General features: G+C 39.5%; 1 protein-coding gene across 2 annotated transcripts in view; it reads right to left on the reverse strand.

Annotated features, from left to right (window-relative positions):
* pkn2 (protein kinase N2) overlaps positions 1–20,532 on the reverse strand; it is a 54,286-nt gene extending 33,754 nt beyond the window's left edge. For both annotated transcript variants that reach the window (XR_005007014.1, XM_036565376.1), the window contains exons 1-2: positions 20,477–20,532; positions 10,717–11,017 (exon numbers count right to left, since the gene is read on the reverse strand). Coding sequence is in view for 1 of the 2 variants with exons in the window: in XM_036565376.1 (XP_036421269.1) it covers positions 10,717–11,017; positions 20,477–20,497 (322 nt within the window). In the remaining variant the exon portion in view is untranslated. The remainder of the gene's footprint in view (positions 1–10,716; positions 11,018–20,476) is intronic.
* Between the last annotated feature and the right edge of the window lie 4,260 nt (positions 20,533–24,792).

Consider the following 24,792-nt stretch of genomic DNA (forward strand, 5'->3'; position numbering starts at 1 on the left):
ATGATGAGGATGACGAAGGGATCATTAATTCAGTGTTTTTCAGCTCTGGTCCTGGGGGCCCACTGTCCTGCACGTTCTAATGTTTTCCTTGCTTTAGCTCAGCCGCTTCAACTCAGTTAGGGGCTGCTAATCAGCTTAGACGGATCAGGTGTGCTGGGAGCAGGGAAAACACCAAAAGGTGCTTGGCAGTGGGTCTCCAGGACCAGGGTTGAGAAACACTGCATTGGGTCATTAGTGGGTCTACAGGGGTTGGAGAGGCTTGTTGCTGAAGTCTCCACGGCTGCTTGCATAAATTTTCTCGTAATATAAGGAAAAGGGGGCACATTTTGGTTTTTGCTAAATAATTCTGAAGTATTTGATCGAGATTATGCCCTGTGATGGACTGGCGACCTGTCCAGGGTGTATCCTGCCTTCCGCCCAATGACAGCTGGGATAGGCTCCAGCACCCCACCGCGACCCAGAAGGATAAGCGGTTTAGATGATGTATGTATGTATGTATGTATGATCGAGATTAATAATATTTTATGCTTTAAATGAATGCAAAAGGTTTGTTCCAAGCACCTAAAATTTCTGAACAATTCAGCCCGTTAGTGCAAATGTTACAGCTTACTTTGTAGACAATCATTAACAAGTCAAGACTGATTCAATACATATCTATAGTATTTTCAACAAGATATATGAAAATATATTCATCAAAAGAAATATGATTAGTGACAACATGGCAAATTTATTTTTAACCACAAATTAAAACAGCAAATATCAGCACAATAAAACTCAAATATATTATATGTGCATGCCCATAGTTTCCAAAAAATTAATGAACTGTTTTGATTGTATATGAGGGGATACAGAGTTCTCTCATTGTTTACTTTGAGGGTCTTGGTTGTAGCAGCATGTTAAACTAACCCCCTCGTGCGGAGGCTGTACTTTAGCCTAACTAGCTCTGTTTATCTACTTCTAAAGGGCGCTATATCGCAGTAGGAAGAAAAAAAGGTTTAAATGATTGGGCTTAGAAAGTGCTAAAGATGCTTAGCAGGCCCAGCTGACCTAGATCAACATGAAAATGATGGAAATCATACAACCTCATTTCCAGAAGAGTTGGGACGCTGTGCAAAATGTAAATAAAAACAAAATGCAAAATCATTTAAACCCTATATTCAATTCAAAACAGTACAAAGACAACATATCAAATGTTGAATCTGAGAATTTTTTTTGTTTTCTGAAAAATATATACCCATTTTGAATTTGATGCCAACAACACATTGCAAAAAAGTTGGGACGGGGGCAAAAAAAGACTGCTAAAGTTGTGTAATGCACCTGGTGGTTAACTGGCAAAAGGTCAGTAACATGACTGGGTATAAAAGAGCATCCCAGAGAGGCCGAGTCTTTCAGAAGTAAAGATGAGGAGGGGTTCACCACTCTGTGAAAGACTGTGCGAGCAAAAAAAAAAAGAAAAAAAAAATTCAAGAATAATGTTTATCAAAAAAAAAAATGGAGATACAAGGTTTAGTCCTGACAGCAACGATATGCATTTAGGGTGACAGTGACGATTCTCTCTGACCAATCAGGAGTCTGCAGTTTTTTCCACGTCACCTTTTCATATCGGCTAAACTCGCTTGGAACCTCACTGGAGGTGATACCAAAAAAAGTGATAAGGGTCCGGCTGCAGACATGCACTCTCAGCCTGACATGCACCGCCAGCCTGTTGGTGACGTCAGTGCCGCTCTGCCATGACAGTGTTTTTGCCAGTTTTATGAGGAAAAATAGTGAACCACGTACTGCTGGGCAACAAGAGCTACACTGAATGTATATTAACGTTGTCAGACTGATAACAAGGTAATTAAATATGGAAACTTCCAAAATAAAACCTACCACGATGATGAGACACAAATGTCGGGTTTATTCGCAGAAAAAACAAACAGGCTACTGAAACTCAGGAAAGCCATGCTGAAGACGATTAGAGCCGTCAGAAATAAAGCCTGATGGCTTTGCTTCCTAACGGGAGTTGGCCTGATGGTTATGCAAGAGGCCATTAGGAAACGATCAAATACATGCGGAATCAGTCCCAGAACTCCTGATTAAACGATCAGAATCCTTTACACTGTGATATCAAACCATCAGGAAAACACAGAATACCATTACCGACTACTGAAAACCACCAGGAACTATGGGAGGCGAATCCAGCCAAAAAGAAATTAAAATTAAAACCATAAAATGAAAATGCAGACCTCTTTTTGCCATTTCTTTTTCCAAACATCTGCGCAAAAATCCTGCCACAATTGAAAATGAAATGAAATGCCTACATTTGCAATTTCATTTTTCACATGAGCACGAGCCATTTGTGACAAAAATAAAAATAAATGTAAAACAGCTGTTTGTCATTTCATTTTAGTTGTTATTCTGGGTTTTTCATGGCCAAATCTAAAATGAAAAAGCTAATAGAGAAAAGAAAATCCAAGCTTCACTTTGGCTTTTCTTCATGAAGTGCAGAAGTTATGGTTTTAATTTGAATTTCTTTTTTGGCTGGATTTGCCCCCCTAAGGAACCAGCAGATGCTTGTAATGGGTTCTATGATTTTTTTTCAACAGGGAGGGACATTAAACTGACTTCTCTAGCTGTGTTATGGACAAAAAATGGATTAAGTGATGAAATCGCTAAGCAGCGGCAGTCACTGTTACCGTGCTGTTGGGCTGCTTCTACCACTGGGGCTGAGAGTGTATGTCTATTGAAAATAGTACCTGGTACCAGGTTTGCCTAGTGGAGAGCCAAAAGAGGCGAGCAGAGTCAAGTCAAGCTGGTAGCAATGAGGTGGAAAAGCAGCTTTAGTCACTTCACACTTGTTTTTCCTTTAATTTGGCACTAATCCGCATCCATCAGTCTACAAATACCTGAATCTTGTTTTAGTAAAGCTGGTGTCGGAGTTTTAAGAGCTCTGTGTTTTCCCCCCTCTGGGGAGATCAGGCTTATTTACCTGAGAAGTTAAAAACAAAAGCACTAAAGCTCTAAAGCAGAAGGCGGCAAAACCGCAGCTCTGCAGATGAGCTCACGGTTTCATGTCCAGACTGGAACGACACACGCAACACGCTGAACTATTAAACAAACACACAGAACAAACCTGTTAGACGCCTCCTGATAACACCAAGACGCCTCCTGATACTGCAGCAGCCACAGAAACTACAGCGCTCGGCACTTACACTGCAAAAATGATGTCTGAGCGAGTTTAAACATCTTAAATATAGTCAATATATCTACTATTTCTCATTCTGAGACTGCTGTAAGAATACTGTGAGATTATTTAACTTATTTCTAGAATTTTTTACTTGTTTTTAAGCAGTTTAATCTTATAAAAGTGTCTTATTTCATTGGCAGATCATGTTTCTTGTTTTAATCATTATTTCTTGAAATGAGCAAAATTATCTTCATTATTTCTCACAACAAGTAAACTAATCTGCCAATGGAATAAGACACTTTCACCAGATAAAATCACTTAAAACAGGTAAAAATGTACAGAAACAGGTGGAATAATCTTATAATATTCTTACAACAGTCTCATAATGAGAGATATTAGATTTACTGACTACATTTAAGAAGTTTTCACTTGTTCAGATATTACTTTTTGCGGTGCAACATCTGCTTTTAATTCTACAAATTTTCTCTGAAGAGTAACAGTACAGCACTTAGTCAACTTCAGCACAATAGATCACAGATTAAAAGGATAACCAATGACTTACAACAAACCCACTTAATATCTTAATATTTCTCTAAACAACAATATTATATTATCATATAAGAAGAATAAATACAAATTAATAAATGATCCAATTTTTGGGGCTGTATTAAAATAATTCAAATAAACTCGTCAGATTATTCTGAGTAGTTGATTACAACTAATTTACTCAAATTTGGCCCTAAAGAAAGAAGTTTCCCACTTTAAAAACTGTACATTTTGTTACAGTTTTTGTTATAATATGCAAAACTTTGGGCGCCCCTGGTCAAATTCCATGTTTTTGTTAATTTTTCTCCACAGATACACACTTCTGCACATTTTATTGCATAATTGCTGTTTATTTGCTGATTTTGACATATTAGGGGGTAGAAAAACATAAATTGTGGCCTGTATAAATGGCACATTCTATTTATTCAAAAATGTAAAAATTATGCAATAAAATTTGAGGAGAAATACCACATTTAGGTGTGCTACTAATATGTGTTAACGTTTTTTCAATTAGATATCAACAAAACATGTCTTTTGACCAGGGGTGTTCAAACTTTCGCAAACAACTGCATATGACAGATGTATTTATTTATCACATACAATGAACGTATATATGTATCATACATATAATCAGTGGTTATATATGCTCCTTCTCATTCTTATAGTGTTAAGGTTTTTTTGCTTTTCTGTTTATAATGCTTATATTGTTAATTTTGTGAAAGACAGAGTTTAAAGTTTTTATCTTTAGTGTGTGTGTGTGTGTGTGTGTGTGTGTGTGTGTGTGTGTATATATATATATATACTCTAGTTCATACAGCTTGTGGGTTCTAGTTACAGTGGAGGATCTCGAAGGGAACTGAAGCTCCAAAAAGCTGCTGCTTTTGTTAGTTTGCTGCTCATTGATTTATCCATAGTTCTACTGAGTCTGTCCAGCGAAGTCTGCTGAAGGATTCGCCTTACCTGATTCTATCAGAGTGACATACAGCACTGCAGCTGGGCTTCAACCTGCACCGACAGATGAGCCCAAAGATCAAGCTAGACATTATCGTTAGGTTTGCAACAAAATTTTGCCCCCCAAACTTTTCAGTCGACAAGACGAGAAAAAAATGTTGGCCCCCAAAAGCAAAAGATTAAATAAGTCTATCATGAATTGTCAAAATCGAACTCTTAACAAACAAATTTTTTAAATTTCGATTTCAGACACAAATTTTCATTTTGGTGCATAACTGGATAAAAAGTGGCACTAATATTTTATGCCAATTACACTATAAGGCCAAAAGTATGTGGACACCTGACCATCACACCTATATGAGCTTGTTGGACATCCCATTTTAAATCCATAGGCATTAATATGGAGTTGGTTCCCCTTTGCAGCTCTAACAGCTTCCACTCTTCTGGGAAGCTTCTACAAGATTTGAGAGTGTGTCTGTGGGAATTTGTGCCCATTCAGTCAAAAGTGCATTCCAGCAGATAGCATTCACCCATCAGACTGCCAGATAGAGAAACATGATTCATCCCTCCACAGAATACGTTTCCACTGCTCCAGAGTCCAGTGGCGGCGCTTTACACTATTCCAGCCGACACTTGGCATTGTGCATAGTGATCTTAGGCTTGTGTGCAGCTGCTCATCCATGGAAAACCATTTTAGGAAGCTTCCAATGCACAGTTCTTGTGCTGACGTTGCTTCTAAAGGCAGTTTGGAACTCTGTAGTGAGTGATGGAACAAAGGATAGGTTATTTTTACGCACTACAGGGGTCGGCAACATACAGCTTTTTTACCGCCCTGTTGTGGCTCCACAGCAGAATTAGATTTGTAGGTAAATATAAAATAATCCTCCTTTACAGTAAAATAAAGCTCTGCTGATCGTTCAACACAGTTTAACAATAAATGGTCTTAAACTCTGGAGTTAATGCAGAACTGCTAATTCACCCTTTAACCCTGAAGATCAGCGCAGACTGCTGGTCACCATAGCAACACAGACAACAGTCTCGCCTAGCTAGTAGCTAATGAAACAGCAAAGAGAGAGATTTAAGGCAAACATTGATAATTTGGAGACAAATAGACTTATTTGCGTTTATAATCACTCCAGCTGGTTTCCTGATACGTTTAATCTGCAACGAGAAACTGACAAACACTAAAAAGCTGTGAAGCTGAAGTCGCTTCTCATTCGCCAGCTTCTTGTTCGAATTCCCCTGTTTCACCTTAAATGATGCAGCAGTTGCATTTAAGGTGGAATGGAAAAATTCAGACAAGAAGCTGGGGAACAAGAAGCAACTTCAGCCTCGTAAAACTCGAATGTTGAGACATTTTACAAGTAACTGTTCTACTTTTGAGGAAAAGTTTCCTGCTGGAGATGCGAGAAAAGCAGCTATAGCTGGGCTAAAGCTTAAAGCAGAGCAAAGCAAGTCTGCGTTTTTGTTTATGTAATATATCTATACTAGCACATTAGCAAACACAGACATATTTACAGACAAGATGGTAAAATGGACATAATGTTGTGGCTCCCAAGGTGGTTAGATTTTTGTTGAAAGGACAAAATATTTGGATTGTGACCCCTGTGCTAGACATTTCAGCACTCTGTGGTCCCACACTGTGAGACTGCACGGCCCATTACTCCGTGGCTGAGCTGTTGTTGCTCCTAGATGCTTCCATTTCACAATAATAGCACTTACAGTTGACAGGGGCAGATCTAGCAGGGCAGAGGTGGCATCCTGTGACTAAGTCAGGTGGCATCCTGTGACTGAGTCAGGTTTAAAGTCACTGAGCTCTTCAGTGCGACCCATTCTACTGCCAGTGTTTGTCTACGGAGTCTGCAAGACTATGTGCTTAATTTGATCCACTTGTAAACAATGGGTGTGGCTAAAACACGTGAACTCAATAATTAGGAGGGGTGTCCACATACTTTTGGCCTTATAGTGCATATTTTAATATATTATAGTAACAATAACTCAAGTTCACGTTTAAAGTCAGCATGAAACTGAAATCAGTGTGAAACACATTCTCTTTCCATACTGACATATTTGTGGGTATTTGTGAGGGAGGGTCTCTAAGCTGGCTGAGCACTTTCTCTCCTTGATAGGTGGTCGCGGTGGTGGTGGGGGGAGGGGCGAGACATTCAGGACTTTTGTGGAAAGCCGGGAGGCCCAGGATCCTCAGCGACTCCTCGTTTTAAAACAAACAGTGCCATTAAGTGTAGAAATCTCTTAATGACCTCGGGTCAGTGAGGACAACAGCAGCACAGAGCTCAGTCAGTGGTGTGACACTCCGGGACATTCCTGTCCTGCTGAGTCACCAAACAAAACTCCTCTCCCCACAGAGCGCTTCTGGGCTTCAGCGCACTCAGCTCCATCCTGAACAACAACACTCCTAAATCAAGACCAGAAAACACTGCACTGACGCAGTTCCTCCCGTCCCATTAACGGGCCCATATCATGCAAAAACAAATTCCTCTCTCTTTTTTTAAATAAAGGAATTTGAAGTAGTATGAAAATAGAGTCAGAGATACAAAAAAAGTACCTGACCAGTCCATATATGGAAATTAAAAACAGCATGTTTTGAATTATTTGTTTTTGTGATGTCATAAGAACCAACACACGTACAGTTCTCCACCTTACACAGCCTAGACCAGTTTAGCTCCACCCATTTACACTGATCAGGTATAACATTATGATCCACTCAGACCAGCACAACACACACTAATACACCACCACCACGTCAGTGTTACTGCAGTGCTGAGAATGATCCACCACCCAAATAGTACCTGCTCTGTGAGGGTCCATGGGGGTCCTGACCACTGAAGAACAGGGTAAAAGGGGGCTAACAAAGTATGCAGAGAAACAGATGGACTACAGTCTGTAACTGTAGAGCTACAAAGTGCTCCTATATAGTAAGTGGAGCTGATAAAATGGACAATGAGCGTAGAAACAAGGAGGTGGTCATAATGTTATGCCTGATCGGTGTATACTGAAGTTATAAGGAGTGTTTCAGCCCGGACTGATTTTCGACTGAGGCACAGCCAGTCAGAACAGAGCTCATTTGCATATATCAGTCTCAAAGGCCCAGGAACAAAACAGCCGGTTTAATTCTAAAGGATAAAGAGAGGTTAGAAAATGGTCATGCAAAAATGAATTATGGCAGTTTTTGGTACATAAAACCCCACATAAGTGTCATAAGGGGGAAAAAATAAAATACAGAGCTCCTGAGTTCTTTTGAGAAGCACAATCTCGAGATCTTATCTGATGAAAGGCGCCACAAATATCAATAAATATGATCTCTTATTATAGCTATAAGGTATAAAAACACTAAAATATATCAGCTGTGCTGCAGCCTCAGAGCAGCTGGTCCAAACACAGGTCCTACACCTTGATGTGTGAATGAAAGCAACTGAATATTTCCAGCTGTGACCTCTTCAATCTTTCCATGATGTGGTCACAGGGGAATTTCACCACTTTTTCAAAATTTCTGCAAAAGTGAAAGGTTAAGCAGTTCAATCCGAAACGCTCCGTTCTAGAGAAACTTACTGAGTCAGAACTGTTCACAGTGGTGGTGACAGAAACCAGACATCCACCGTTAAAAGCTCCCTCACAGAAAGTTACTACATGAAATGGTTATGAATTCACTGCCTGATGACTGACAACTCAGAAGACACCTGTAGGTTCACTGGTGGTTTTGGATAGTAAATAAAATGTCTATATTTGTGTTGTTGTCATGACGACCCCAGTTCCTATCACCACCACTGTAAAGAGATCTGAGTCTCTCATTTTACACCAAACCACTCTGAATCACTGCTTACATCTCACTGAATTATGCAGAGTAATTCTCAAAAATCAGAATTAACTTTAACTAATGTGTGTTTTTACTGTGACTGCAAACCACAGCTAATACAAAATAATAAGTCTCTATGTTTAAAATGATGGACAGAACACAAAATGCCAAAGTGAAAGTGCATGATTTCCTTGTTAAACAACAACAAAAAAAAATTCTAATTTACAATTTTAGCGATAGCCTACCACTGCAATGATTTAGGAATGAAAAAGACTGCAGGTGTGACACTAAGGGTCTGTCTCAAAACCTAGTGAGCTCTCTATACAGACAGCATTTTACGTCACAATGTGCGCGCTCCCGACAAGAAGGCTGTCCCAATTCTTAGATATCTCAAATATGCTGCCTACTGAGGTCTCTCATTTTGGCCCAATATTGAGAGAGCATCGGATGTTTCCTCAGCCGCTGAGGCAATCCCGCGATGCAGCGCGGCGCAACTTTTGTTTGAAGATGGTGGGCAGAAATGCTTCACCGAGCAGCGATGTCATCTTCAAACGTGAGTTATTCTGATTTTCTGGGGTATTTCTGTTTTCTAGTCATAAAGGTGCACAAATAGCCTATACTTTCCGCGTTTGACCACAACTATTGTCTATTTTGCTGTTTCATTCAGATCAAATACAATTAAAATCGCTATATAAACCGTCAGAGCAGATCCATGTTGGCTAAATGTGATTCTGAGGGCTGAGGTAAGTAAACGCCGGTCTCGTGCAGTGGGCGGGAACTGCTGTCTAACTAGAGCGTCTCATTTATCTGCCTTGTAAGGATAGATGACGGTTGGAACGCTGCCTACTTAGACAGATGCCTATGTAGACAGCGGCTACTTAGAGAGCTCACTAGGTTTTGAGACACACCCATTGTAAAACATTCACTAATTAAACGTGTGAGACAGTAGGACGGTAGGTGCAACGGCGCAGATCTATGGTGTGGCCAAAAAGTGGCAGTTAGGCAGACGCCCGATTAGCCATTCAGCTTAACAGTCAATTATGAAATCAGAGCAACAAAAGAACCTCCAATCGCTCCAGGCAACATGACAGAACGTTACTGCACTGAACTCTGGAGAACTCGGAGTAACTCTGTTCTCTGAATCAGCACTTCAGCTTTTCCGCTGTGTAAGCTCTGTTGTGCTTCTGTGTCACAGATTAAGAAGCTACTTAAGATTCTCGGCCATGACTAAAAAGCTTTCTCCATCTGTTTTTTTGGTCTATTTATTATATGGACTAATGTACCCACTAGTGGGCGCTGTTGGCTGCTGTCGACTAGTGCCTCAGTTTATTAAGGCAATACAGCGGCAGCAAAAACAGTAGTGATCCAAAAAGTGCATCCAAAAAGTAGTTTTTCTGCTAAACACAAAGCTCAAAGTACTTTATTAATGTGGAAATACTATATGAGATTAAACTAACCCCACTGTGGGCTGTGGAAGACAACGCTGAAATACAATCACGTAATCCATGGGAATGAGTGTAGTGTAACCACTGAAATGTGTATAGTGTAATCAGGGAAAAAAGTGTAGTGTAACCACAGAAAATAAGTGTAGTGTAGCCATGGAAATGGGTGTAGCCTAGCCCTTAAAATAAGTGTAGTGTAACCATGGAAAGGTGTAGCATAACCATAGGAATGGGTGTAGCGTACCCATGAAAATAAGTGTAGTGTAACCGTGGAAATAAGTAGTGTAATCATGTATATTGGTGTAATGTAACCATAGAAATGGATGTAGTGTAATCGTGGAAATGGGTGTAACCATGGAAATGGGTGTAGTGTAACTATATGGGAACGGGTGTAGGGCAACCATGGAAATGGGTGTAGTGTAACTATATGGGAATGGGTGTAGTATAATGGTGGAAATGGGTGTAACTATGGAAATGAGTGTAGTGTAACCAAGGAAAAGGTTGTAGTGTAACTATATGGAAACTCCTCCACCATGGTGAAAACAGGTTTGTGCTGCCTTGAAAATTTCAATGTTCCTGAACTCTTAGTCTGACTTTACAGGGTGTTCATTCATGATGTGCTTCCTTTTGGGAAACTATTTTTTTTTCCCCAGATAAATCCGAGATCACTGTTTATTATATATGATTATATTACTTATTATATATATATATATTCTGTTTCTATCATCTGGATTACGACAGCTGGGCAGTAAGAGTAAACCTGCTCTACTTATTTAATGATTCTGAATCCTTACCTAAGAGGAGCTCCTCTGGATCTTTGACCACGATGTGAGCGTTCAGCTCCTGAAGCTCTTGGTGCAGCTCCTCCACTTTCTTGTTGGATTTCTTCAGCATGTTGTCCACAGACGCCAGCCTCTTCTTGTCTGTGGTCACTTTGCGCAGGTTCTCCGCTCCCTCCTTTATCTTCAGCTCCTTTCTGATCTCCCGCTTTATCTGCTCTCGGATCTCGTCCAGCTTCTGCTGGACCATGGTGTCCGACAGGTCCAGATTATGGCCCAGGCCCAGCTCCGAAACCACGTGACCCCTCAGGTCGCCCTGGAGATGGACCGGAAAAAATAAATAAATAAATAAATAAAAAACAAACATGATGTCAACGCTAGAGACAGTTACTTTACTCATTTTTTCAACATCATTAAAGAATGAACAGACAAACAATTCAATACCTGAGATGTTCATTCTTTGAGACTGACTGTTCTTCTGTTCTTTAACCATATAAATTGCATACAGATGAGCACTGTTATATATGAAATATGTGTTCACTCATTAAAACTTAATATTAAAAAAAATATTTAAGTAAAAGCTGTTTTGTTTAACTGTTCTAATACCTACGCTCATCTAAAATTGGAGACCTTGACAGAAAAAGTCCATACATTCCAAGAGCACAACCAAAATACAGATAAATGAAAAAAAAAAAATCATTCTGATTTTTGGACTCTTTTTATTTACTTATTTCTTTTTAGTTCGTAACCCAGTACTGTGAAAAATCCTAAATATCTGAAAAGTGACAAGTAAACCCCTTTTATCTGAGCAGTAAACATATATTTATTCAAAAAAATGCACCAAATTAGACTAAATACACATAAATACAGTGTTTACAGTTAACATCCAGTACCTTGTTTATCTAATCAGTTCTCACTAAATTAAATCAGCTGCTGCTAATGGAGTTTAATAAATCCATGCGATTGGCTGGAGTGCAGCAAAAAGTCAAGGAACCAAACTTGAGTTCTCCTAACTGTTTTCATCTAACCCACATATTCATAACTTTAAAATATTCTTATGTTCATTCAAACATTATATTGAGTTTTTACTGGCAAAAAGCACAGATAAATAGTTTTAAACTGTTCTTAGCTGCCTAATATTTATGCATAGCAGTGTGTTTGAATATCGCGAGGTGTTTCTGATGCGTGTTAGATGACCATCTTCTAAATTATCCATATTGTTTGTCAGGCAAAGTCCCCCCCACACCCCGAACCACCCCCTCAAGAAAACCGCAGACAATAATGGTCCTCTATTTAGTGAATACAGGACCCCCCCCGCCCCGATGGGTGATTACAATCACCTGCAGAAACATGAGTCAGGAGCTTACAGAGCTTATAGTCACCACTTCCTACTCTACTCCTCTATCTCCTCCATCTGCCCATCACCTAAACAGTGAGCTGAATGGGCTTAAGCAAAACTCTGCAGGTCTCAGGTATCAAGAAGAGAGAGAGCACACGGACAGGAAAGACAAACAAAGCCGACTCATCTTTAGCGAAATGGAGAATTAGGCGTACGTTATTTGCATATTGTATAAAATAACAGTTTCTCACGGTGTAAAAATGCTCTGATGCCTCATGGGGCACCATTTCTGCAGCAATTGTCTATGAATCGATAATTGATTATAATGTCATTAAATGAAACATGAGCTCAAAAATAAATAAATTATCTTTTAACTAGTTTTTCTATTGTTTCCTGTGTTTTTACTGGAATATTACTGTTACTTTTGTTTTCTTGTTAGTTGCACTTTTATTTTTTTTTAATCAATTTTTAAGTAGACTTTTATCTTGTGCTTTTTAATTGTTAACATACCCCTTTCTGCTGTTTATTTATTTATTTTATTTTTGATTATCTTTTTTCTTTTCTGCTTCCGTTGTTTTTATTCTGTATTGTGAAGCACTTTGAGCTGCATTTTTAATGTATGAAAGGTGCTGTCATTATTATTGTTATTATTTTTATTATATATTATTATTATTATTATTAGTAGTAGTAGTAGTAGTAGTAATAGTAGTAGTAGTAGCATTAAATAAATAATCTCGGAAGAAAAGCTTGGTGTGTTGTTTTTATTGTCCATATTCCATCACTACGCAAATAGTTCATCCAGTTATTCTCATACAAATAAAGGTACCAGAAAGGGGTTTTTGAGTGATGTCTAAAGATACATTTCCATCGACTGTTTCATTTTCTGTCACATAAGTTTTGTTTTATTAAATTAAAAAAAAGACATTTAACGTTTCCACCTCTGTTTTGATTCCAAAAAAAGTTGGGACAGTGTGTGAAATGCTAATAAAAACAGAAAGCAGCATTTAGTGAATTCTGTTTGAGCTGTATTAAATTGAAAGCGGGACACAAACACAATATTTGATGTTTTATATTATGAGCTTCACAGTTTTTTTTTTTTATAAATTTACAATCATCCTAAATTTGATACCTGCAACACATTCCAAAAAAGTCAATAGTTACAGGAGCATGTTTACTGTTGTGTTACATCACCTTTAACAGAACTTAATAATCGTTTGGGGACTGAAGACACAAACTGATCCAGTTCTGAAAGTGTAATGCGCTGGTAACAATCTGGATGTTCATTTTCTTCTTTGGCCTGGAGAACAAAATGTCTATTATTTCCATAAACAATCTGAAAGTTTGACTCGTCAGACCACAATACATGCTTCCACTGAGCATCAATCCATTTCGGATGAGCTTGAGCCCAGAGAAGTCGGCGGCGTTTCTGGCTGTTGTTGCTATATGTCTTCCAATGTGCAGCGTACAGTCTTAACTTACAACTGCGGAAGCAGCAACAAACAGTGTTTATTGACAACCATTTGTCAAAGTATTCCCCAGCCCATGCGGTGATACCCAACCCAGAAACTGCTGTTTAAGGGGTCGAAAGTCATGGGCTTTCAGTTGTGGTTTTCTGCCCTGCCCTTTATGCACTGGGATTTCTCCGGATTCCCTAAATCTGTTGTTGATATTATGCACTGTAGAGGGTGAAACACCTGAAATCATTATAACTCCCAGATGAGGCGAATGACTTGGACTCTTCCAGGCTCCGCCCATTCTCCGCCTCTCCCACACACCTGCAACTTATGTTGATCTCATTAAGACGGCTTTATATACCCCTTTGTTTCCAGCATGTGTTTGCAAAGTCTCTGTGTTGCTGCCTGTGTTCTATACCTGAGTTCTAAGCCTGTTTCTTGTGTTTGCTTTTCCCTGGTTTTGACCCCTGCTACTCTTTGTTTTTCCTGATTATGGATCTGCATCTTTACCTGCCTGCCACAACAATGAGTATCGGAATGCCCTTAACAGAGTCACTTCACACTTGCAACCTACTTCAAACCCTGCGTTACAGAGGAATGTCATTTTTAACTTGTTAGATTTTTTGCAAATCTGCCAAAATTTTTTGGCAAAGTGGCTATCCTTGCTTATTAAGGCCTTTTCTGGACACTCCTTTTATTTCCAAGTATGACTGCATCACCTGATTAACCCCTTAAACAGCCAGTTTTATTACACACTGCTATAACCTAAGAGCAGCTCAGCTAGTTTGCATTGACGTCCCTGTAGTTACTGTATAATAAGCCTTAGTATGTAAAAATCCTGGGATTTTAAGGGGTTAAGATGTTTTAACAATGTTTCTAGTCATAAATAAGCCTTGTTCCATTTTTTTAGAATGTGTTGCAGGCATCAATCTCAGAATGAGCATAAATTTAGAAAAAAATTGGTTGGTAAGACAAAACAGTAAATATCTTCACTTTGTACTGTTTGTTTAAATACAGGTCGAAGTAGATTTTTAAACCCGTGTTCTGTTTTAATGTGTATTTCACATACTGTCTCAACTTTTTCGGAATCGGTCTTTATTTCACAACTTGTGCAGCTTTGCGTTTTGCTTTATGGTTAAAAGACTCTGAGGCTTACTGTGCACAAACAGCCACAGTATCCCAGCACTTTAGTGAGTAAAAATAGACCACTAAATATCACATACAAGGCAGAGGTGGGCGATACGGCAAAATGTCATATCATGATACTTCAGGAAGTTTTTTTACGATACATCACTATTTATTTTTTCTGACATCTGATAAGTTGGAACAGGCATGTTTTAAAAATACCATCAAAGACCATAAATGAAATCACCTGTATTCAACATTTTACAAACTGAACTGCACTACATCCAATCAAATCTAATGAGGCTCTCTGTAATCAAACCTGCAGTTGTGGAGTGTTTTTAAGTACTGACGATATCCAAGATGTTCTTATCACCACCGCTGTAAAGAAATCTGAATCATTTCACACCAAACCACTCCGTTTACATCCCACACACTGAGTTGTACAGAAATTGTTTACATTTGGTGGAATTCCCCTTATCTTTTGATGCACACTACTGCATGGGAACATATTGTGACATTTTTATGCTTGATAAGCTACTGTTTCTGCTGGATATTGTGTAAATGTATACCTTCCATCAAAGGTTCGGGGACACCTACCAGTTCAAAACATTTTAATAAAGGTGTACATTTTCCTTCTTAGCTATGCAATAATCTAACATACTAAACAGAAAGAATAACTGCAAAACTGAAGAAACAAATAGGTAAAAGTTCTAACTTTGGAAAAAATCTAAAGGCCATGAATTTAATCTAGCGCTGCAAAAAACAAATACTTTATTAGCTGATTATTCATGTGAATTAATAAATAAATACTTAATTAATCAGCTGGAATATGGCCTGTAAATGTGAATCACCATGGAAAACAAAAAACAATGCGCTTCTTTTAAAGCTATTCTATATAATATTTTTGTCCAAACTGGAAGAAGTGTCATTACTGAGTCAGGAGAATAAAAACAGACTACAATATGGTGGGCGTGCGCTGCTGCGAGCCGCCCTGTACAGTCTGAGATAATCATTTAAAAGTCAGAGGAGTTGGGTCGGGAGCTTTTCACACCACGTCGTACATCTTTACAAATGAACGTCACACACACAGGCTCAAAAAGAAGGTCCGGCTCGATGTTTAGGCCTCAAATGATCTCAAAATCAACATTATACTGATAAACATGTGATGACAATAGTACATAATTCATTAACATCCTCTGAAGACGCTCCTTCACCAAGTTTAGACTGAGTTCTCTTTGAATTCTCTTTCAATAGTTAGACGTATCCGCTCAGAGTAGGGGTCCGAAGCACAACCCATGCTACAAAATATTCTTCCACACCCTGCATGCAATTACACACTTCCACCAGAGAGGTCTCCAAATCCCCAAAATCTTACATAGTATAGTTTTAACTATAGTTTTTTTTAAATGTATATCACTGTGGATATCATCTGTACTTAAAGAACACTGAGCAACTGTACGTTGTGTTAAAAAGATAATATATTTAGTCCTGTTTAACTGGATTGCAGTACAGTATGTGAAATATTGAGTAAGTCAGTGTACCCAGAGTTTTTGATGGCAGTTTTGATTCTTTGTGTTAAAATATCTTGATATGTATTGTGCATTGTGAAAATGTCTTTAAATATCATGATATAATGTTTTTGCCATATCGCCCAACCCTAGTGTCTCCAGACCTTTGACCATTACCGCATATGTGGTTTGTTTGTCCACACTGTATTGATATGTGCTCTCCTGAACACAATACAAACCTAAACCAGCACAAAAACAGTGGTTTGCCACGCAGCGCAAACGAAGAGCTAATAGTGTGGTCCTTAATGCTGGACTCTGTGGAGCTGAGCTGCTTATCTTGAAAATGAGCTTCCCTGACGGTTTATTGATAACAACGGGTGTCATTCAGACAGACCGAGCAAACATTCAGCCCTCCGCTCCCCAACACAGCACAGCTTCTTCACCCCGAGAGAGAAATGAAGTCAGTCAGCATTCATAGCTATTAGGCTCCTAAAGCTCTGGCTAACAGCTGTATTGATTCAGACTGTATCTGCACAGCATGTGGCAAAGAGGTTTTTTAAACGATTAAAAAGAAATCAGCTTAGAATGTAAACAGTGTACTCATTTACTCCCACTGTATCCACTGCAGATCCACTGTCACGTTTTCGCCAAATGGCAACAATTATAGATCATCATTTTATACACAACCAGTGGCGTCGCTATGAAAGACAAAATGTAACTTCCCACAGACTGTGATTTACACTTAAAGCCTTCACGCTCCCAAAGGAAAAAGAAAAAACAGTCAACTTTTATATGGCAGTCAGGCAAACTGTAGGAAAGTACTTGTTGCCATTTGGCAACACCACGCAGTAAAGGGTTAATACTATAACAACACCAAGAAACAGACTTAAAGAGATGGAAAATGGCAATAGTGGCCTATTTTATCTAAAATCTATCTAAAATGTACCCACTGCAGATCCACTATCGCATTTGTTGCCATATGGCAACAATATGTTATCATTTCATATACAACCAATGGTTCCAATGTAAAAGACAAAATGTACGTTAACACACACATTGTCAATCTTTTTTTAACATTTACATCTAAAGCTTTCAGTTAAACTTTTGTACTGTAAGCAGACAAAAAACTGAAAGAAAGTACTTGTTGCCTTTTGGCAACACCGTACAGTAAAGGGTTAATACTATAAAACACTAATAAACAGATGTAAAGGGACATAGACAAACCAGAGATCAATACTCTTATTACAGTTTTAATACATAACTATAGGTGTCAGACATAAAGGTGGAATAAAGCAACTTCAATATGTATATCAGATATATTAAAAGTCTCAAAGACCTTAGCATAAACTGCAGCTGCCAATCATAATGACATGCTGTTTGAGGTAGGAATAGAACATGCAGACAGATGGATAGACTGACCTCAGAACTAAAGTAGAAGTAAATATATTACGTTTACCTAAAGAGCCACAAAATGCAGACATGCTTAGATGAAGTAATGGCATTAATAGCTGTTTATTGAAGTCTGTTAACCATTTACTGCATGAATTATGAAATATGCATGGAAAACTTCATGATTTATCTTATTGAGAATGTCAACATTCATAGAAATATAAATAGAAATGTTTAAAAAATGAAAAAAATAATAATTGGGGGCACTCTGCATTTCGTTGCCGTATGGCAACAGCATGCAACAACAGAAGTGCAACATGCATTTCAACATTCTTGAAAACCATTAACCACTTACTGCATGAATTATGAAATATACATGAAAAACTTCATGATTTACCTTATTGAGAATGACAACATTTATAGAAATAGAAATAGAAATGTTCTAAAAAATGAAGAAAAAGGGAGCGTGTTACTTTGCGTTTGTTGCCATATGGCAACAGCAAGCAACAACAGAAGTGCAACATGCAATGCATACAGTGGAAGTAAACCAACACATTGCCATACACTGACACGGCCACATTCATCCTCCAGGCATGAAAAATGCCATGTGCGTTACGGCCATGCATGTATAACTGTTTTAAGAACACAGAAAAGTATGAAAATAAATGTAAAGATTAAAAAGAAATCAACATAGAATGTAAAAACGCTGTACTCATTTACTCCCCCTGTATGCGCTGCAAACTGCAGTTCAGTTGTTGCATGTTGTTGCCATATGGCAACAATTACATGCTATCATTTTATATACAACCAAAGGTTTAATTTATGAAAAACAATATGTAACCTCCCACAGATTGTGATTATTTTATATGCCGATTCGCACATCAAGCCTTCAGTTTACCAAATAAAAAAGGAAACTTTTGCATTACATTACAGGCATTAAGCGAAAAAGTATTTGTTGCCATTTGGCAACACAATGCAGTTAAGGGTTAATACTGTAACCAATAAACAGACAAAGAGCCAGAGAATGGAACTAGTAGCCCATTTGTTATCTACAAATCAAGAACGTCATAAAAAAAGCAGATAACGAGATGGAATAAGGTCATTTGTGTCTGCAGTCCACGAATAACACAAGGCCTATACACTGTTAAAGATGGTTCTATATAGGCAATTGTTCTATAAAGGAGCAAATCATGCTTAAATTGTTCTTTGCATGGTGAAATGGTTCTTCACACTCACAGAGCATGTTTTGTATATTGTTCTACACAGAACTTTTTTACACATGGTTCTACATAGCACCAAAAAGGGTTCTTCTACTGTCACAATGTCAAGCATTTGCATGCATTTCACCATGCAGACAACCATTTATGCATTAAATGTTTATATACACACTCTTAAAAAAAGAAGGTTCTTCAAGTAAAGTTCTATACAGAACCATGAACACTCAAAGTACCCTTTGTATGAATAAAGGGTTCTTTGCATTGTGAAATGGTTCTTCAGCTTGACGGAGAATGTTCAGTGTATGATTCTATACAGAACCTTTTTGGGGGGTTCTTCTACTGTGATAAGCTTGGCATCGTATCAACAGAAGACCCCTTTTTGGTGCTACATAGAACCACATACAACACATTCTCCATCAGTCTGAAGAACCATTTCACCATGCAAGAACCCTTTAATCATACAAGAGGTACTTGTTCATGGTTCTATATAAAACCATTTCTTGAAGAACCATCTTTTTCAAGGGCGCAGAACTCACGGTTCTGAACAGAACCTGCCTCTTCTGAAGTTCTTTAGGAGTGCAGCATTAGCCTAGTAGATCTGCTATGTTGTAAACAACAGTACTGCAACACACGAAGCTGAAGTTGGCTCCTTATTCGAATTGACCCGTTCCACCTTAAATGGGGCGACAGTTACATTCTGGCGCCTGGGTTGCACTAGTCATAGCTACACTGTTTAAGGTGGAACGGGAAATTGGAACCACAACAGGCTGGCGAACAAGAAAACAGCACAAAAACAGAGAAAAAGGACGACAAAAGTGCACAAAAGTCAGAAAAATATCGAACAGGGAAAGTGCCTGGGTGCTTTAGGTAGCTGTAAATATTGTAAAGCTTTAAAATCGCTTCCAAAACAGTGTTTGACAACACAACCACCCCCCCCTCGCCGAAACAGCTGTTGGGACGAATTCGCCAGCTTCTCGGTCGAATTTCCCCGTTCCACCTTAAATGGTGCTGCAGTTACATTCTGGCGCCTGAAGCATGATTTTTGTGCACTTTTGTCGTTCTTATTCTCTGTTTTCTTGTTCGCCAGCCTGTTCTGGTTCCAAGTTTCCGTTCCACCTTAAACAATGTAGCTATGACTAGTGCAGCCCAGGCGCCAGAATGTAACTGTCGCCCCATTTAAGGTGGAACGGGTCAATTCGAATAAGAAGCCAACTTCAGCTTCCCCGTTCCACCTTAAATGGTGCCGCAGTTACATTGTGGCGCCTGAAGCATCAGAATGTAACCGCTGCACCATTTAAGGTGGAACGGGACAATTCGAACGAGAAGCTGGCGAATAAGAACAGCTTCGTTTTTCTGCTGTTTTAAGGCTAAACCGCTCGTAAGTCTGTGTCTTTTCGTTAAACTAGACGAGTCTAAACCCTAAACACGTCATTAACGCCTGAGGGAGAGACTAAAGGGAGAAAGGGGAGATAAAGGGGAGATAAAGGGGGACTGGAGTCTGGGGTCAGTCAAGCCCTCCGCTCCTCCTCAGTGTGTTTTCCAGGCCAAACTCCGGATCGGACACTAAAACTCCTCACACGCCGCTCGGAGCGGACCTCACCGCCGTGTCGGGGTGTGTGTGATGGGCTCGCTGCTGTAAACAAGAACACGCACACGAACACTCCCGCACACACGCGCTCACACACTCCGCAAACGCACGCGCGTATTCCTCCAAACAACAACAGCTGTAAAAGTTTCTCCTACCTGCATGGGATCGGCGGCCATCTTTGCTCCCAACTTTGAATCAGAGTCCTGCGGAGAAAAGAGGAGGAGGAGGAGGAGGAGAGAGAGAGAGGGAGAGAGAGAGAGAGAGAGAGAGAGAGAGAGAGAGAGAGTGTGTGTGTGTGTGTGTGTGTGTGAGTGAGAGAGAGAGAGAGAGAGAGAGAGAGGGAATGAAGACAGAGCAAAGAGAGAAATAACAGAGATAGACAGAAAGATGGAATGCCTGACTAACAGACATAGATAGGTAGAGAGAGAAAGAGAGAAAAGGATAGACAGACAGATAGACTGAACGATAGATAGATAGATAGATAGATAGATAGATAGATAGATAGATAGATAGATAGAATGTTTAGTTTCATTTCTATTTTCTGATTTTGAATGAATACAGTAGTGAGTATCTGCAAAAACTAGAATGAAGAGTTTATAAAAGTGTTTTTTCACCTGATGGTCCAGATTATATGAACACATTAAATTACAAGAGAGATGGTGAAGAATAAAGGCTGAGAATAAAAACTGAGAATAGAGACTGTGAGAATAAAGACTGAGAATAAAGACTGAGAATAGAGACTGTGAGAATAGAGACTGTGAGAATAGAGACTGAGAACAGAGACAGAATAAAGACTGTGAGAACAAAGACTGAGAATAAAGACTGTGAGAATAGAGACTGTGAGAATAAAGACTGAGAATATAGACTCAGAATAGAGACTGAGAATACAGACTGAGAATAAAGACAGAATATAGACTGTGGGAATAGAGACTGTGAGAATAGAGACTGAGAACAGAGACTGTGGGAATAGAGACTGAGAACAGAGACTGCGAGAATAGAGACTGAGAATAAAGACTGAGAATAGAGACTGAGAGAATAAAGACAGAATATAGACTGTGAGAATAGAGACTGTGAGAATAGAGACAGAATATAGACTGTGAGAATAGAGACTGTGAGAATAAAGACAGAATATAGACTGTGAGAATAGAGACTGTGAGAATAGAGACTGAGAATAAAGACAGAATATAGACTGTGAGAATAGAGACTGAGAATAAAGACTGAGAATAGAGACTGAGAGAATAAAGACAGAATATAGACTGTGCGAATAGAGACTGGGAGAATAGAGACACAATATAGACTGTGAGAATATAGACTGTGAGAATAGAGATTGAGAATAGAGACTGAGAATAAAGACTGTGAGAATATAGACTGTGAGAATAGAGACTGTGAGAATAGGGACTGAGAATAGAGACTGTGAGAATAGAGACTGTGAGAATAGGGACTGTGAGAATATAGACTGTGAGAATAGAGACTGTGAGAATAGGGACTGAGAATATAGACTGTGAGAATAGAGACTGAGAATAGGGACTGTGAGAATAGAGACTGTGAGAATATAGACTGTGAGAATAGGGACTGTGAGAATAGGGACTGTGAGAATATAGACTGTGAGAATATATATATATATATATATATATAGTCTTCCATATCTTCACTATGCGTAACTGTACAGAGCACACATTACACGTCTTTTATGCTTTTTGTGGATACTCATATTCAAACGTCCTGTCTCCAAAAACATAACTTTACAGAGAACAGTAAAAGCCTTCTTATCATGCAGTGTAAGTTAATGTAACAAGATTGTATTCAAAAGAATTTGGGATCATTCCTGCTGGTCTATATTTTATTTTTGTCACAGTGTAAACAGCAGCTGGCCTTTTTAAATAATGTAAAAAGCTACAAAAATGAACATACAGCGTTTTGTTCCAACAGTCCCAAGTCGGTTTTCCAGTTTGTTCCACACACACACACACACACACACACACACACACACACACACACACACACTGTATCTCCAAAATGGTAACTTTTAACTTTACCAGAGAGAGAAAAATGTTCTTGGCTTTATATAGAAGTTAATGGAAATTGATTTTTTTCCAAATAATTTTCAGCATTTCAGTTAATCCATTCACCATTACAATGCAATGCTAAGGGTATCACACACACATTTTCTAAGCCGCTTATCCTTCTGGGTTGCGGGAGCCTACACCAGTCGGGGTAGAAGGCAGAAAGCAGGAAACACCCAGGTCACCATCACAGGGCAGACACACATACATATTACATTTACGGCATTTGGCAGACGCTTTTATACCGAGCAACTTACAATTTGATCATTTTACATGGGTTGGCAGTGTTAGGAGTCTTGCCCAAGGACTCTTATTGGTATAGTGTAGGGTTCTTGCCCAGTCTACAGCGTAGAAGGCAGAGGTGTTACCCACTACACTATACCAACTACTACCCACTACACTACATCAACCGTACATCCACACACACACACACTCACTCACACCGAGGGGCGATTTAGCATCTCCACTTGGCCTGACTACATGACTGTGAGAGGAAACCCACCCAGACACAGGGAGAACCCACACAGAAGTCGCCCAGCCAGGGAATCGAAGGCCCTTCTTAATGTGAGGCGAAAGCGCTACCCACTGTGCCACCGTGCCGCACGCATAGGGTGACACATATGTACCAAAAGAGGGGCCGAAGTATTGCAACATCAAGAAGACCCCAAATAACCTTCATGTTGCAAAGCCTGTGAAAATGTGAAAGAACCGCGAGCGCGTTTCATTCCGACTGTGAAAGAGCCGCGAGCGCGTTTCATTCCGACTGTGAAAGAGCCGCGAGCGCGTTTCATTCGGAATGTGAAAGAACCGCGAGCGCGTTTCATTCGGAATTTTAAAAGAGCCGCGAGCGCGTTTCATTCGGAATGTGAAAGAACCGCGAGCGCGTTTCATTCGGAATGTGAAAGAGCCGCGAGCGCGTTTCATTCGGAATTTTAAAAGAGCCGCGAGCGCGTTTCATTCGGAATGTGAAAGAACCGCGAGCGCGTTTCATTCGGAATGTAAAAGAACCGCGAGCGCGTTACATTCGCAATGTGAAAGAACCGCGAGCGCGTTTCATCGGGAATCTGAAAGAACCGCGAGCGCGTTTCATTCGGAATGTAAAAGAACCGCGAGCGCGTTTCATTCGGAATCTGAAAGAACCGCGAGCGCGTTACATTCGGAATGTAAAAGAACCGCGAGCGCGTTTCATTGGGAGTCTGAAAGAACCGCGAGCGCGTTTCATTCGGAATGTAAAAGAACCGCGAGCGCGTTTCATTGGGAATGTGAAAGAACCGCGAGCGCGTTTCATTGGGAATCTGAAAGAACCGCGAGCGCGTTTCATTGGGAATGTGAACTGTTTGCTATGACAGTTACATTGGAGAGGATCACCAAAAATGTAAACAGTTTTACGTTTCATATTTACCTTTGTCTAAATTTGATTGGTTTATTTGCTAATAAAAGTAAGGTAACACTTTATTTTGAGTGGTCTTTTTCAGATTAAATACTTAACGGACTCTCAATAACATCAACACCATATCAATGATGTAGCAGCAGTGAATCATCTGAATACTTTTAGTAGATTACTGTATGATTGTATGATAAATTGTATGAAATTTTGTCTATGAAATATAATCTTTCATATTTATTATAATGATTCCATTCTGGATGCATTGAATAGTTCAAAATAGGTTCACAAGTAAAACTCTATTTTTAGGCCTTTTTGACCACATATTTCCACAAAAGGAGCTAATTCTCCCAAGCAGTTGTCTCTGATTAATATGTAAAAGATCAGATAGATTTCCAAAATAGTCTTTGTAGAGCTCCAGAAAGCCTATATACACTATATTGCCAAAAGTATTCACTCACCCATCCAAATCATTGAATCCAGGTGTTCCGATCACTTCCATGGCCACAGGTGTGTAAAACCAAGCACCCAGGCCTGCAGACTGCTTCTACAGACATTAGTGAAAGAATGGGTCGCTCTCAGGAGCTCAGTGAACTCCAGCGCGGTACCCTGATAGGACGCCACCTGTGTGACAAGTCCAGTCGTGAAATTTCCTCACTACTTAATATTCCACAGTCACCTGTCAGTGGTTTTATAACAAAGTGGAAGCGATTGGGAATGACAGCAACTCAGCCACGAAGTGGTCGGCCACGTAAAATGACAGAGCGGGGTCAGCGGATGCTGAGGCGCATAGTGCGCAGAGGTCACCAACTTTCTGCAGAGTCAATCGCTACAGACCTCCAAACTTCATGTGGCCTTCAGATCAGCTCAAGATCAGCGTAGAGAGCTTCATGAATGGGTTTCCATGGCCGAGCAGCTGCACCCAAGCCTTACATCACCAAGCGCAATGCAGAGCGTCGAATGCAGTGGTGTAAAGCGCCGCCACTGGACTCTAGAGCAGTGGAGACGTGTTCTCTGGAGTGAC

The sequence above is a fragment of the Colossoma macropomum genome, unplaced genomic scaffold (genome assembly GCF_904425465.1).
Source record: "Colossoma macropomum unplaced genomic scaffold, Colossoma_macropomum, whole genome shotgun sequence".
Classification (NCBI taxonomy): Eukaryota; Metazoa; Chordata; class Actinopteri; order Characiformes; family Serrasalmidae; genus Colossoma; species Colossoma macropomum.